Source organism: Sciurus vulgaris (genome assembly GCF_902686455.1).
Source record: "Sciurus vulgaris genome assembly, chromosome: 15".
NCBI classification, from domain to species: Eukaryota; Metazoa; Chordata; class Mammalia; order Rodentia; family Sciuridae; genus Sciurus; species Sciurus vulgaris.
Window position 1 is genome coordinate 17,988,747 of NC_136476.1, and position 15,368 is coordinate 18,004,114.

General features: G+C 37.4%; 1 protein-coding gene across 2 annotated transcripts in view; it reads right to left on the reverse strand.

Annotated features, from left to right (window-relative positions):
• Positions 1–15,368, reverse strand: part of CFAP95 (cilia and flagella associated protein 95) — a 68,398-nt gene that overhangs the window by 17,176 nt on the left and 35,854 nt on the right. For both annotated transcript variants that reach the window (XM_079112402.1, XM_079112403.1), the window contains one exon: positions 253–310. In XM_079112402.1, coding sequence (XP_078968528.1) covers positions 253–310 — 58 coding nt within the window. The remainder of the gene's footprint in view (positions 1–252; positions 311–15,368) is intronic.

A 15,368-nucleotide genomic window follows, 5' to 3' on the forward strand; every position in this document is an offset into this window, starting at 1 on the left:
AAGATGAGGAAGAAAGTGATTAACGTTTTGGACAATGCAATATTTTCCTCCCTAAAATCTATAAGCTTCAAAACAATAAATCATAATTATAAAATATTCTATTGACTTTCACAAACAAGTAATGTCTCTAAATAAATATAAAACATCATAAATCTCAGCAAAATCTTCTTTCTTCACAAGACTGACTATTTACACTAGACACAATCTGTTATTTTAAGTACATAAATATTAAATTGTTGTTTTTGTACTCACACGTGGTGGACAATCATATAGTGGAACATAATCTTCAGAGTATGTTGTCATTGTATACCTAAGAGAGATAAGTCAACATCTGAGAAAAGAACTCCAAAAAGAAAGAAATTTTAAAATGTTAGTGATATAAACTTTGCATGAAATAAACATTTCAGGATGGACTGGCCCCCACAAAATGTTTAAACCCCACAACTGTCCCAGGCTCTGTTTAAGTATCATCCACCACCAGCACATAACCCTCCTTCTATTACTTCAATGCAGCACCACCTACTACTCTTCTGTGTGAATAAAATGTGTGGCTACTAAGTCCCAAGTCCCTGAGCTTAGGTGCTCTGCATACCAGGAATTCTCTTTACTAACCTCTTTCGGCTTCTAGACCTTTTTGACCCTTTCCCCTACATTCTTTGTAGGATGACAGCTGAAAAGATAATAGAAGACAACTAGGTAAACTGAGAACCCCGAGTATATCCAGCCCTCACCCCCTTAAACATAGAGAAATGCTGGATGAAACACGTCCACACACACTAAAGGACAAGCCAAACGAAGCTCAAAAGGGAAACCCAAAGATGTTAGAAATGAAGAGGACACTCACTACAATGGGAATTCCTAAAAGCTGTTGGCCCAGGTTTAGAGGGGGAGTTCTAACTTTAGGTCAAGAGAAACAATCTTAGCATCACATAAGGTAAGGAGCTAAACTCCAGTTTGCAACTTAGAATCTGTAAAGGCTGGACCTCTACATAAAAGAGACCAGAGAAACCACAGTTCCCAGCCCAGAGAAACTTGTGAGAAAGCTTCCTTCTGGAGCTTAGGATAAGGGAAAATTATTCTCCTGTGAGAAATTTAAACCCTACTTCTATTCCTAGCAATATTACAGGATTAGATGGTCAATGAAACCATTTAGTTTCTTTGGAAAGTAAGACATTTCAACAAGAATCCTAAAATAATGAAGTCCAAATCAGATGGTCTACTAGCTACAGTTGCTAGTATTTAGCTTGATGGTAACCACCAACTCCTACCTACTCTCCATGTGTAGTTTCCAGAAGGAGCACCACCAGGGAACATGATAAAAATGCAAATATAGTCATCCCTGGGTATCATAGGGGTTGGTTCCAGGACCTCAGTGGATAACAAAATCTGTGGATGCTCACAATACTTATGTAAAATGATGTAGTATTTGCATATAATCTATGCACATCCTCCTATGAACTATAAGTCATCTTTATATTACTTCTAATACCTAACATAAATAACCAATGTGTAAATAATTCTTATACTTTATTATTTAGGGAATAATGAAGGGGGAAAAGTCTGTACATGTTCAGTACAGATGTTCAAACACACTTTTTTCAAATATATTCAGTCTGGCTGATTGAACATGCATTTGAGAAATCTGTGGATCTGGAGGGCCAAATGTACTTGGGTCCTAACCCAAGCTCATTGAATTAGAAACTCTATGGATAGCAACAGCCAGCTGTAGTTTAATAATCCTGCCAGGTGACTCTTGTTGCACACCAGAGTCTTGAGCACTGATGATCAAAAGAAGACAAATTGGAAGCGTAACTTTCAAACTGGTAAATGGGACTTAAAAAAGAAAAAAAACAATCTTTAAAAAAAAAAAAAGAAGGAAAGAAAAATAAAAGGAATTGGAAAAAAATGATTTCTGCTCATAGGACAAATTAAAATTATAAGATATCTTAGCAGTCACAATGAAAGTAAAATGGTTAAACTCATTAGTGAAGACATTTTCTCACTTAAATTGAACATTAATCTGTATTTTTAAATGTCCAGTTATGTGCTTTAATGTTTAACATAAAATTATTTTCCAAGAAAGTTTGAAAGTAAAAGTATATCAATATATGTAGTAAATACTAATCAAAAAGAAATTATATTCTTATACTAACTGCAAATATAAGACTGAGTCAAAAATTACTAGTTATAGAGAACATTACCCACTGATTAAAGGGACAAGTCATTAAGGTGATATATAACAATTCTAAGTCAATAAACTAAAGATGTATAGAATACATAAGGCATAAAAAGACAGAATCACAAAGATGAAATGGAAGATCTACAGTTATAGGGAAGATTTTAACACATTTCTCCACCCTTTGGTTCCCTAAATCCAAATCTGTATATATACCCTCCAAAGTCTTGTAAGACAACAAAGAAAATTAAATCATACACTTGCCCATAAGTAGAGAAAAATAGAGGATAGAAAATACTATTGTTAAATAAAATTTATAGACTATTGTTTGAACTGAGCACCTGCAATAGGCCCAACAGAACAAACCAAAATGGAATCTTATGCTGAGGTTCCATTCCCCCAGACCAAAACCAAGTTATTTGACTTTCCAAGAAATAATGAGAGAGAGAGATGGTAGTCATATCTCCCCCAACAAACCAGTTTTACGTAGTACAATAAGGGAGATCCCTTTGTTTTACCTTTTGCAAGGAAAATAACTTTGAAACAACCAATCCACTTTTTGTTCTTTGTTTCTGCTCTCTTCAGCCTGCACTGTCTATAAAACCAACCTCCTCTGTTCAGCTCATTTTACTTTATAAGATGAAAATGTTACCTGACTCTAGATTTGCAAGTAAAAACTAAGATCTTTAAATTTGTTATAATATTTTTCTTTTGACATTACAAGCTTCAATTTACATGTGGGCAGGCAGAACAATCCACAATCAATATGCAAAGCCAGATCAAAGCACATGACAGGACAGAGTCAGGAACGGATTACATGGAAGAGAGCAGAGGGTAGCAGGTCCCTTGTGGGGCAAGGATAGGACATAGTAGACTTCGCCTCCAGAAAGCAAGCATCCTTCCCTGATGTGGGGAGATATTGAGAAAAGTCTCAAATTAGAGGATCTGGACCATGGTTTTCCAAGTTCAAAGGACCAGAATAGCAGTCAAGGTAAAGCATTGCTTCTGGGAAAGACGGGGGCAATTGGGAAGGTGGGAAAAAACCAAACACCAGAAATTAAAGATCATGGAGCTATAAATGATACCACATTATCAGCATACTTCCCCTCCCTCCCTCCACCTTGTACCCTCTACCCAGTTGAGTGTCACCAATTAAATCAACTTTACTTCAGTATTCTAACAGAAGAGGGCACTCTTGAACTAAAATACTGAGCAAACTGCCCAAACCTATTTCCCCTTAGTATAATTACCTATGATTGCTGCTAGTCCAGGAAAATCCAACATAATTAAATGAACAGAAAAGGGTAACTTTGGGCTGGGGTTGTGGCTCAATGGTACAGCAATTCACCTAGCACGTGTGATGTACTGGGTTCAATCCTCAGCACCACATACAAATAAATAAATAAAGTTACTGTGTCCAAAAAAAAAAAAAGAAAAAAGAGAAAGAAAGAAAAGGGTAACAGTACTATACTAATCTAAAGCACTGCCAATCGAAACACAAAAGCAAGGTGTTACATGGAACTTGCTAAACAAATCTTAATTAAGTCATATGACTCTAAATCTGCCAAGGAGAGTGGAGTTAATTTTGAAAAGGAAGATGATGGTTAAGTTCACACCATCAGACATCAAGACATAGCATAAAGATGTAGTAATTAATACAGTGCTGTATCAGTGCAAGAATATACAAATAGAGCTCTAGAGTTGAGAAATAGATTTGCTTAATGTGAGAATTTGGCATATGATAGAATGGTGTTGTTAATTAGCAAGGGAAGTGTGGATCAAATGGTGCTGGACTAACTGGTTAGCCTTATAAAAATGTTACATGTGTATTCATATATATTATGCATGTTACATATGTATATATGCATACATGTATATATGTGTGTGTGCATATGTATATGTAACTTTTTAAAAGTTTACAGCTTGGCATTTTATATATAGATAGCTAAATTACAATTCAAAATTTCTGTTGATCAAAAGACACCAAAAATAAAGTTACAAGAAAAATCATAGTCTGGAGGAAGAAACTCATTACAAATTTAACCAAAACAGGATTAGTACCCAGAATAAATTTTAAAACACTTTTGCAAATCAACAAGACAAAATCCCAGTAGAAAATGCACAAAGGCTATTAATTCTCAATTCACAGCATAAGAAACCAACATGGCTAATAACTATTTAGAAATAAATTCACTCTTAAAATTCTGTTGTAAATCCAATAATTAGTGAAATGCAATGTAAAACAAAATGAAGTACCATTTCACATCCATTAGATAGGTGATTTTAAAATCCTTATAAATCTTACGAAGATATTAAAGAATGAGTGCATTCATACACTGTAGCAATATCTTACTAAATGGAAGATGCAAATCACATATTACCCAGCAATCCTGTCACTTAGAGAAGAGGTATCCTGGCTCATAAACACCTCTCTAGTTCTGGGAGTGAAGCTGGAGTACATTAATGTCAGTATTCTAAAAAGACTCGCTGGCAGCAACAATAACTTTAGATCATTGTTTGGGACCACCAGGATCAAGTTTATGTCATGGGTTTCTGCTCTGACATTCCCATCTTTATACAGAGCTGAAAAATACAAATATCAGCCTCTGACCACAAGTAGTTAGGATTCCCCATGGCTGTTTTAGTCAAATTTTTCATCACTATGACCAAAAGACCTGACAAGAGCAACATAGAGGAGGAAAAGATTTTTTAGCTCACAGCTTCAGAAGTTCAGTCCATGGTTGGCTGACTTCCCAGCTCTGGGCCCAACATGAGTCAGAACATCATGGAGGAAGGGTGTGGTAGAGAAAAGCAGCTCAGGACAAGGAAACAGTAAGCAGAGAGTTTTGTTCGTCAGAAACAAAATATAAGTTTCAATGATATATCTCCAGTGACCTACTTCCTCCAGCAACACCCTACCTGCCTACAGTTACCTCCACCCATTTAATCCATTTCAGAGGATCAATCTGCTGATTAGGTCAAGATTTCTTGATCTAATCTTTTCACCTCTGAAAATTCTTGAGTTGTCTCACACATGAGCTTTTAGGAGACATTTCATATATAGGTGTTGACTAAACTATAACTCTAAACTTCATGATTATCTGAACCATAACAATGGGGGTTTCTCTTTCTTAATGGAAACCAATGGGAAAGGGCCACTCTTCTGTAACAGGAACCACTAGAAGTAATATACCCACACAAGTGGAAAGAGCTGGTCCTCAGAGGGAGCAAATAGAGCCAACAGAAAGAGAATCCCAGAGGTATTGTACTGGTTGCAGTTAAGCCTAGAGCCAGGTTCCACTATAGACTTCACCGTAGTTCTATGAGGTACTCTGATACTCCTTTAATAAACCCCTCTTTTACCTGTGATGATGTGTTTCTGTCGCCTACAACTGAGACAGTCCTATTGCAATCAGAGTCTAAGGTCATTAATCATTGTAATCATATAACCAATTCCCCTGGCTCAGATTCCAAACACATTCTGATTATAATCTGGCTTCCCATATGGTTTTTTACGGTAAGAGAATGCTTTTATTAGGCTGACATGACTGTCTAGTGTGCTTGAAAATTTTATTTCTCATTATAAATTAACTAATTAGAATTTTGGCTTTTCTTATGAGTTTAATGAGCACAAGTCAATCTCCATGAGTCAGATAAATTCTGAAGCACAGATAAAATGATCTTTCTGGAAATGCAAAACTGAAGACCAGATGCTGATAAATTCACCAGGATAATGCCTCACTGTAAGGATGCTTGGAATTTAGACAGCTGGCTTACACCCAGCATCACCCACCACTTGTCACACACGCCCTCTTTGACCTTTAACAGGTGCAGCTATGAGACAACTTGCAAGGTAAAGAACAACTAAAGGTGTTTTATAAGATGAGAAAGAAAAATAGGTTTGATGTTAAAGTTATCATTAGAGCTGTAGTGTTAAAGTATCTACACCCGTAAAAACACCAGTGATAACATGTGTGAAGAGGTGACAAGATGATATACCCAAATCCACAGAGTCACAATTTCTTAAACTTGGAAGAAACTTAAAGGTCAACTGTTTGTTTTCTGTTGTGTCTAGACAGAGAGACAGATATTTTCTCACCCAGTGCCCTGACAATCAGAACAAAGGGATGTGACATATATTCACCAAATCACATGGTCCCATCTAGGCATCTGAATCTGAGTAAGTGACTCAAAGAAGTAGAAAATTAATTTGAAATTAATCTCATCACTAGAAGCAGTAGAACAGCATCCATTATTAAGACAAGTCCAGGCACAGAGGGTCATGCAATCTCCATGTTGCAGTGGGGAAGGAGGAAAGATTCCGACCATTTGGGAAAATTCTGTTCCATTCTTAAGAGCAACCATCATTTTAAAAACATATTTTATTTTGTGCTGATATGGATGTCCCTACCATTTCCTCCTACTTCTATGTACTGACTGAAGTTATACAGATGGTATCTAATAATTCTCCACAGCTACTGAATGCCAAGTCTATATTTTAGATTTTTAGAAATGAACTTCTAAGAAGTCAGTATGTAAGAGATGGAAAGGAAAGATGAATTGGAGAACAATTTGAATCTGTCCTTACTCCTGATCCAAACCATGCCCTAGCAGCTTTGAAAGCAGCTCTTCCCTGCCATCAAGAAGACAGAACTGTGACCCAAAACTTCTAGTTTCTGCTTTGACCTTAAGCAGCCATGCAGCCTTAAGAAAATCACTTAAACACTGCTTCATTTCGTAACTCTTCCTATTAGTATCTGCTCCATAAATATTTATAAACTATATGAATGGATTAATTAATTAATAAGGAATCAGAGAGCTGGGAATATAGCTCAGTTGGTAGAGTGCTTGCTTCACATGCACAAGACCCTGGGTTCAATCCCCAGCACCACCAAAAAATAAAAAATAAAAATAAAAATAAAAAAGGAATCAGGCTCCTTGATTATTTCTGAACTTTGTTTCCTTCCTCTAGACAATTAGGAACGTAGCCATCCTAACAACCTTGTGTAATCATTAGGAAGAAGGGAGTACTTTAAGTATGTGCAGCACCATGTACATCTGAGCATGAAGCACAAGGCAATGTCATGGTAACTGAAATAGATTCTGCAGTCAGGTGGAGCAGACCAGTTACGAACCCGGCTCCAGTGCTGATTGGTAAGGGACTTTGGGAGAGTTTCCTTACCCCTCTGAGTTCTGTTTAAAGAGGAAGTTTGCAGTATCTATGCTAAACACCGAGAATTAAATGAAATAAGGAATGTAAAGCCCTTAGCTTAGTGTCAGACACATAGTAAGTGCTCATGAAGAGTAAAAGAGAAAGCTATACTGTGATGCTATTAATTAAACAGTGGGAGGGAATGGTTCTCCTTGCTTTTTAAAGAGATTATTCAAACCATAGGGTGGAGGAGGGACTAACAGGGACAAGATTGGAGGTAAAGGAACCTGTTCTGACCTTATGCTAGCAATTAGAACTGGATCTCTGGTCTCTTGTGCTCCAATCTCAAATATTCACCTGCTATCTGCTTGTTCTTCCTGCCATCTTCCCTGCTTTAGGGAATGGTCCCATGCCACTCCAGTTGCCTAAGTCAGAAACCTAGGAGTAAATCCGAAGTCTTCCTGACCCCCACGACTATTAGGTCATCAAGTAATGTCAATTCTTCTATATTAATGCATCCAAAATCTGTACCTCTCTCCATTCACACAGCCCTCACTGAGGTCAGGTCCTGATCATGTCTGGCTTTGATAAGGTGAAGAGTTTCCTGACTGCAGTCTCTGTTGCCTACCTTCTGTTTTGTTTTCTCAACCCAAATCTGATCATTCCTACTCCATGCTTGAAAACTCTTCATGTCACCTGAATGTCAACTCCAAAGTCCTTAATGTGGCTTTCAGGTCCTTGTCTTCTTGTCCCCCAACATCTCTCTCCAACTTTAGCTGCCATCCCTACAGACTTGTACTTTGTGAGCCAGGCATGCCCAGGCATTCATATGTTCTACATCTCTGTCTAGGGTGCTCTTCTCTCCTGTTGATCTGGCTGACTCCAGTTTACACTGAAGGACTCAGTTCAGGCCTCAACTGGCCTTCCAAATGTGAGTTATGTGGTCCCCTAGCATCCAAAGTTCACTCAGGCATGTGGTAGCTTACAGGTTGGTTCATTCAACACCTATTCCAACTTCCATCTCCTATGTCTTTCTCTATGTAGATGAAGATCCTGGAGAGGGTTTCCTTTTAGCTCTTCACTTTCTTATTTTCTGAATCAGGTTGGTTGTTTGGAGACATAGCAACCATCTCAAGACTGTGAGGATGAAAACTACCTAATAAGGCTTATAGAGAAAGAAGATGGAAAGATTCTAGATACTGAACAATACTGTTTCAGCACCATATTGGTCTCAGACTCCCTCCTCTTATAGTTCATGCCAGGTGAACAAATTATTATTAATATTAATTATTAATTATTAAATAGTTATTAATTATTCATGATGCTACTAGTTAGGTTATCTGTTACTTTCAGCATATCCTTCACAGATGCAAGAGTGCTGGTTGATTATCGTTTTGTCTCACATATTGGGCAAACAGGCAGGTGTCTTTTGACTTTCCCTAGCACATAGTAGAACTCATCAAATGGTTATGTTGAGAGTTAGTTCATTTATGTGTGGAACAAATGTAATTTTCTCAGGGCTAATAATTTTTAGAAACCATTTGAAAGAACAATGTAAGGTTTACATGTTAGAGTAATGATATACCTATGTAAATGGCAAATATGAAATCAAATCAAACAGGGGCAGAAGCAAAGATTTCTGTCATTCTGGAAAGTTCTTTTTCCTGTAAAGCTACCCTATGGCTCAAAGATGCACAATATAGTACTGGGACCAACTGAAGAGTTTATTTTAAGTTGTTATATATAATGCTTTTTATATGACAAGTGCATAAACTTTCAATATTATGAAGAGTAATACTAGTAATGCTGGGTCATCATTAATGTACATGGAATAAAAATAAATGACAGGTTTACATATAAATTCTATAATCAAGAAATTTTGAAAATCTTTACCACATTCTTTGGTTTCTAATTACGTTTTAGATTTTAAAAATTATGTAATTTAAGGTCTATGATGTGTTTTGATAACTACAAACTCATTAAAACATCATCTCCCTACATAGTTATTGTGTGTGTGTATGTGTGTGTGTTAACACTTAACACCCACTCACTTAACAAATTTCAAGTTGCAATACAGTATTATTAACTAGTTCCTATACTGTACATTGGGTCTCTGGAATTTATTCATTCTACATTTCCCCATGTACTCCATCCTCCAGCTGCTGGTGACTACCATTCTACACCCTCTGCTCTGTGGATTCAACTTTTTGGGTTCTACACATAAATTGAGATACTGCAGCATTTTTCTTTCTGTATCTGCATTTCTTAACATGATGCTCTCTGGGTTCGTCCATGTTGTCACAAATAATAGCCTTCTTTTTAAGGCTACTCCATTGTATATGTAAACCACAATCCATCACCACTGATGATACTCGAGTTGATTCCATATCTTAGTTATTGTGAATAATGCTGCAATGAAGATGGGGGTCCAGATATCTCCATACTGATTTAGTTTCTTTGAACATGTATGCAGTAATGAGGCTACTGGGTCATATGGTGGGTTTATTTTTAATTTTTGAGGAACTTTCATATTCTTTATCATAATGGTTTCATTACTTCACATTCCCACCAACTGTGTACACAGGTTCCAATTTCTCCACATCCTTGCCAACACTTATTATCTTTGTCTTTGATCATAGCCATTCTAACAGGTCTGCAGTGACATCTCATTATGCTTTATTTGTATGCCCCTGCCAATTATTGATGCTAAGCACCTTCTCATACAGTTATTTGCCATTTATATATCTTCTTTAGAAAAATACCTATTTAAATTCCTTTCCCATTTTAAAATAAGATATAAGCTGTATAAATTCCTTACATATTTTGGAGATTACCACCTTATCAGACATACGGCCTGCAAATATTTTCTCCTGATCCATAAATTACTTTTTTATTTTGTTGGTCCTTTCCTTCACTGTGCAGAAGTATAGTTGTTGTTTTTCAATGTGCTACCACTTGCTTGGTTTTGTTCTTGTTGCCTGTGATTTTATGTCCTATCCAAAAAATAGTGCCAACACCAAAGTTAAGGTTTCCCTCCATATTTTCTCCTAGGAGTTTTATAGTTTAACTTGTTTACAATTAAGCTTTATAGTTTCTGCTTAAGTGTTTAAACCATTTTAAGTTGATTACTATATCATATTGATTTATTAGTTCATTAGTCCCCCAAATTTGAACTGTTTGCATCTCTGATAGAGATTATTAAAACTGTACATGTAGGTCTAATCATGGAAGAAGGAATCATATAAACATGGTATTAAGAGATAAGAAGATTGTTTCAATTACCTATTTCTGTGGCTAGAAAGTAACAAATATTCTATAATTTCTGATCATTCAGGGAGATGATTGGACTGGGTGACTTTTCTGTTCCACATAGTGTCAGAGCTAGTCACAGAGGAGCTTGACTGAGCTATAATATGCAGGATAGCTTACTCATGTGACTGACAGTGTGTTATGTCTACTGTGTAGGAGCTCAGCTGGAGCTGTCACAGTGCCTTGGTTCTCCTCCGTGTGACTTGGGCTTCTCTCAGCGTATCAACTGGGGTCCAAGAATCAGAAAATTACCAATAGAAACTACCAGGTTTTTTTAAGGTTTGTACTAGAAGTGTCCCTAAACATCACTTCTGCCACATCCTATTAATGAGTCAGTCCAAGGCCTCTCTAGGTACAGAAGACAGACAACCTCTGCCTCTTGATGGGAGCAGCAGCAAGCATGCAGAGTGGGAAGGAACTGTTGGGTGATCTGTACAGACTAGCAACCACAACAGGTAAATCATATAAGCTTCTCTTCATAATTCTTAGGGAAATTATTGAGCATATCCAAAAGCACAAAGAAACCTGATTTGGCAAATCTAATTTGAATAGCTTCTTTAATGAGGCCAGACTCTATAAAAACTTACAGAGAACAAAGAGTGGTCTGCCAGCCATCAGTTCATTGTGATGCCAAACATTTAGATCTAACGGGCACTATATTATGTGATTTGACATAATTTTTAAAAATCAAATTGTTAGAATTACAATGTAAAGATGGCAGTAGAAGACATTATTATTTCCATTATTATTTGTGTGCCTAGGCACACAACCCAAATTCCAAACCAAACTCAGTCAGGACCTGAGTCACAAGTCCAAATATTAACATATGGAAAAGGATCCCACCTACTTAGCAATTTGGCTTCTACATACACCAGCTAAGGAGGGATTCTCTGTATGTAGAAGTAATGAATGCAAAGAGAAATAACATTTAGGTTGACTCTGAAATCACTGCAGCAGATTTGGCTAAACAGAAAGCCATCATCACTCGACACCAGCCCACCCACCTATGCCAGGCAGCCCAGGTGGATGATATGAGCCCACGTAAAATTCCTGCCTCACAGGGGAAAATTGTCAAACCAGGATTGAGGCATGTCAGAGGAACCAGTAGCCCAGATTGTTTAAAACATGGAAAATTTGAAAATTTTGAAAATTTCGAAAGGGATAAAGAAGGTTTCACCACATTTTTTTTATGAGGTTGGTGCTAGAGAGGGTTAATTTTATGTCATCTTTACCGGGCCAAAGGACACCCAGATAGCTGGTAAAACATGATTTCCGGGTGTGTCTGTGAGTGCATCTCTAAAAGAGATAAGCATTTGAATTAGTAAACTGAGTAAAGATTTCCCTCGCCAATAGAGGTAGGCACCATGCAACCCACAGAGAACGCAAGCAAAACTAAAAGGCAGAGGAAAGGCAAATTTTCACTCTCTTCTTGAGCTGGGGCATCCATTTGCTCCTGCCCTCAGACATTTTCTCTTGCCTTCAGCTTCTAGTTCTTGGAACTCTAGGACTTATATGAGCAGCCTGTTATCCCACGAGTTCTCATGCCTTCAGAGCTGAACTGGGTGTTATACCATCAGTTCCCCCCTTTCTCAGACCTTTAGACTCTAACAGAGTGACCTGAAGCCTCTCCTGGTAGCTTGCAGACAACAGATGACTAGATTTCTAGGCCTCCATAATTGAGTGAGACAATGCCCATTATAAAATCTCACATGTGTGTGTGTGTGTGTGTGTGTGTGTGTGTGTGTGTGTGTGTACATTATATATATAGAGAGAGAGAGAACAATGCTAAAGTACTCAGGACCTAGCCTGCCTAAATGTAATAATTGTTATTCCATTTTTATAGAGAAAAGTGATATTCAGAGAACTAAAGTTCTCCTAGTTGGCAAGGTAGCATGTGAGAGTGTCTAAGATCATAAGCTTTAATGTTAAAGTGTCTTAGTCAAATTCTGACTTGTTATCACATACCAGCTATGAGAGTTTGGACATGTTACTTGACTTCTCTGTGCCTCTGTTTTACCCTCACAGAATGCAGATGATGGAACCCTCCTCCAGAGTTCTTGTAGGGAATAACAAGTTAGCATACATAAAAATATGACACATAATAAATTCCATATTAGTATTTCTGTTATAGTTTTAAAGCACAGGAACCCAACTCAAACTTGAATAGAAAAGAAAAATACCAGCTCATGAAAGCAGAAGGTCATCAGAACATTCCTTTTCCATACCTCTGCCTAATTCAATTTATAGACAGATGCTCCCCCAGAAGGAAGCTATCCTCTGAACCTGCAACCTGGGAGTAGGAGAGGAATAGTCCTCTCCATGTGAATCAGCCCTGCCTGTTCTCTGCTTGGTATGGCCTGGATTAGGTACCCGACACTTGAGGTTATAGGGAGATGGGAATGGGGAATAGTATCAGCCTGTGCACCACATGGCCTAGCTGAATTACACTGAGGGGAAGAGAGGATGTTGGCCCAAAAGAAAAAAGATGGACACACAAAAACTAAAGGTCCTGCCATGAAAAAGATGTAGAGTCGGGAATGGAATTCAGGTCCTTCTCCTTCCCGTTGTATAGTCTTTTCACCACACCACTCTCCTCTTACATTTCCTTTGAAGTTATCCTCTCATCATCACCCCTGGAGGCTTAACCTGTAGTTTTTTTAAAACTCTCTCTCTTTTTTTTTTTTTTATTTCATCTGGAAAAGTGCTGAACAACTAGCTGGTGTTTCACCAGGATATAAACCACCACAGGACTGCCTAAGCAGAAAAGAAAGCAAATGCTTTGTATTGTACTTTGAGAAAAGGGGGGGAAATTCTCTAGCAATTTATATGCAGTATGTTTCCTTTGAAGAGTGCAGAAGTTTTACAGATGCCAAGTACCCCAGTGAGAGGAATAAACTGTGGCCCCAGCTTGCCATGGCTACTGTGAAGTGACCACTACACACACACATATGCATGAGGGCTGTCTGCCAACAATGAACATTTAACTGCCTGAACTACTTTGGGCCTCATTTAACTTGCCTATTTACACGACCATAGATGCCTTGCTCCTTAGAGTCATAAAATTTTAGCACGGGAAAGGACTTTACAGATCATTTGGTCCAATCCCCTCATTTTCCAGATGGAAACAACCGGAGTCAAGGGAGAGTTATTAGCCAGCACAAGGTCACCTAGTAGCTTTAACATAGGCCAAAGAGTAAATCCCAGGGTTCCTAGTTTCCCAGACTGTGCTCTTCGAAAAAAAACTACACAATGTCAAAAAGTTACCCAGAGATCCAAATCAATATTAATTTGTTTCTTCTCCCACCAGGAGGATCGTGTAAATGTTTGGGTGAATTTTGGAAACATGACACACTTATCATAAAATTTCAACAACTATACTGATCACTACCATCAGAAGGCAATGAGGTTCAGTTAAAAAATGACAGTATGCAATATTTAGGGTTGACCTTGTATGAGGTCTACCTTGGCTACTTCTCCATCCTCCAGTGGGTGCTCAGTGCTCAGTACTCCTGGACTATTCTCAAACTGATCCCAGCTGCTAAGCAGCTGCTTCTCACATGGCAAATACCCTCTACCAGAATTGGGTTTTCCCTATTAAAAAACAAACAAACAAACAAAATACTGATTTCTTCTGTGGAAACTTATCTCAGGATCGCACAAGATTACACAAGTATATTTGTTAGGGCTTCTGAGAAATAAGACCTTCACATAAAATTATATTTCTTGCTACATTTCCCTTTTAAAATTGAATCTTTTTTATATAGTTTTGCTGTTTATTCTATTGTTTTCCTCTCTAGCTATTCATCTAATTGTTACAGATGTTGTTCAGATACTTTTACACACAAAACCTTACTTCTTAAATTATCTATAACTAGCTGGGTCTGAACAAATCATGAAATTATTCTGTATTAGATAATCAGATAATTCATAATTTAGTTTTCCAGGCCCCATAAAGAATCTTTCCAAATTGAGTCAAAATTACTTGAGATGCTTGAGAATCAGATAAGAGGGCAAAGAAAGATTCTAAAGTTAGCCTGCTTACTATATTCACATTCCTATCCACTTTTCCTATGTGGCTTAAAGGAAATCATCCTCCCTTTATTTTTCTGTGCCTGATTGTCCACATCTATTTAGTAAAAGTAGTGTATGTTTGAGACTCCTTACACAGGCAGCCAGGTGAGCGACCAAAAGAGCACTATTACTGTCTAAGAGATTTTTGAAGCTCCTTGACTCTCACCTCTTCCATCACTGGCCAATGTCAAGTCATTGACATTGGGAATATAGCCAACCCTCAAGGGAAACAATAACTCTTTGTACCAGATGAGCTCAATCCAGACTCAAAGTTTATAAATTTCATAGTAAGTCTTTTCTATCACTTTTCATCTATACCTAACTGCTCCCTTTATTATAAACTTTTTCCATTTATCTCAGTCTATGGCATACAAGGGAAAAAAAAAACTGTTCTCAGAGCCCTTTTCTCTAAAGTCAGGAGTGACAAGTCTGACAAAGTAATAAGTGATACTGAACATTCTAGTTCTTCTGATTTTCATTCTCTTTCACTGAGATATCTACTACCAATTTGTGTAAATATTGTGTTCTCCATCTTGGTCCAAAGTGAAGTAAGTGGGCCAAAGGCTGAGTTATGAGAAAAAGAAACAAATAGTTGAGTGTCATTACAACATAATGGATATTATCTAAAAAAATTAAGATTAGTGTTCTGGACTAATATCT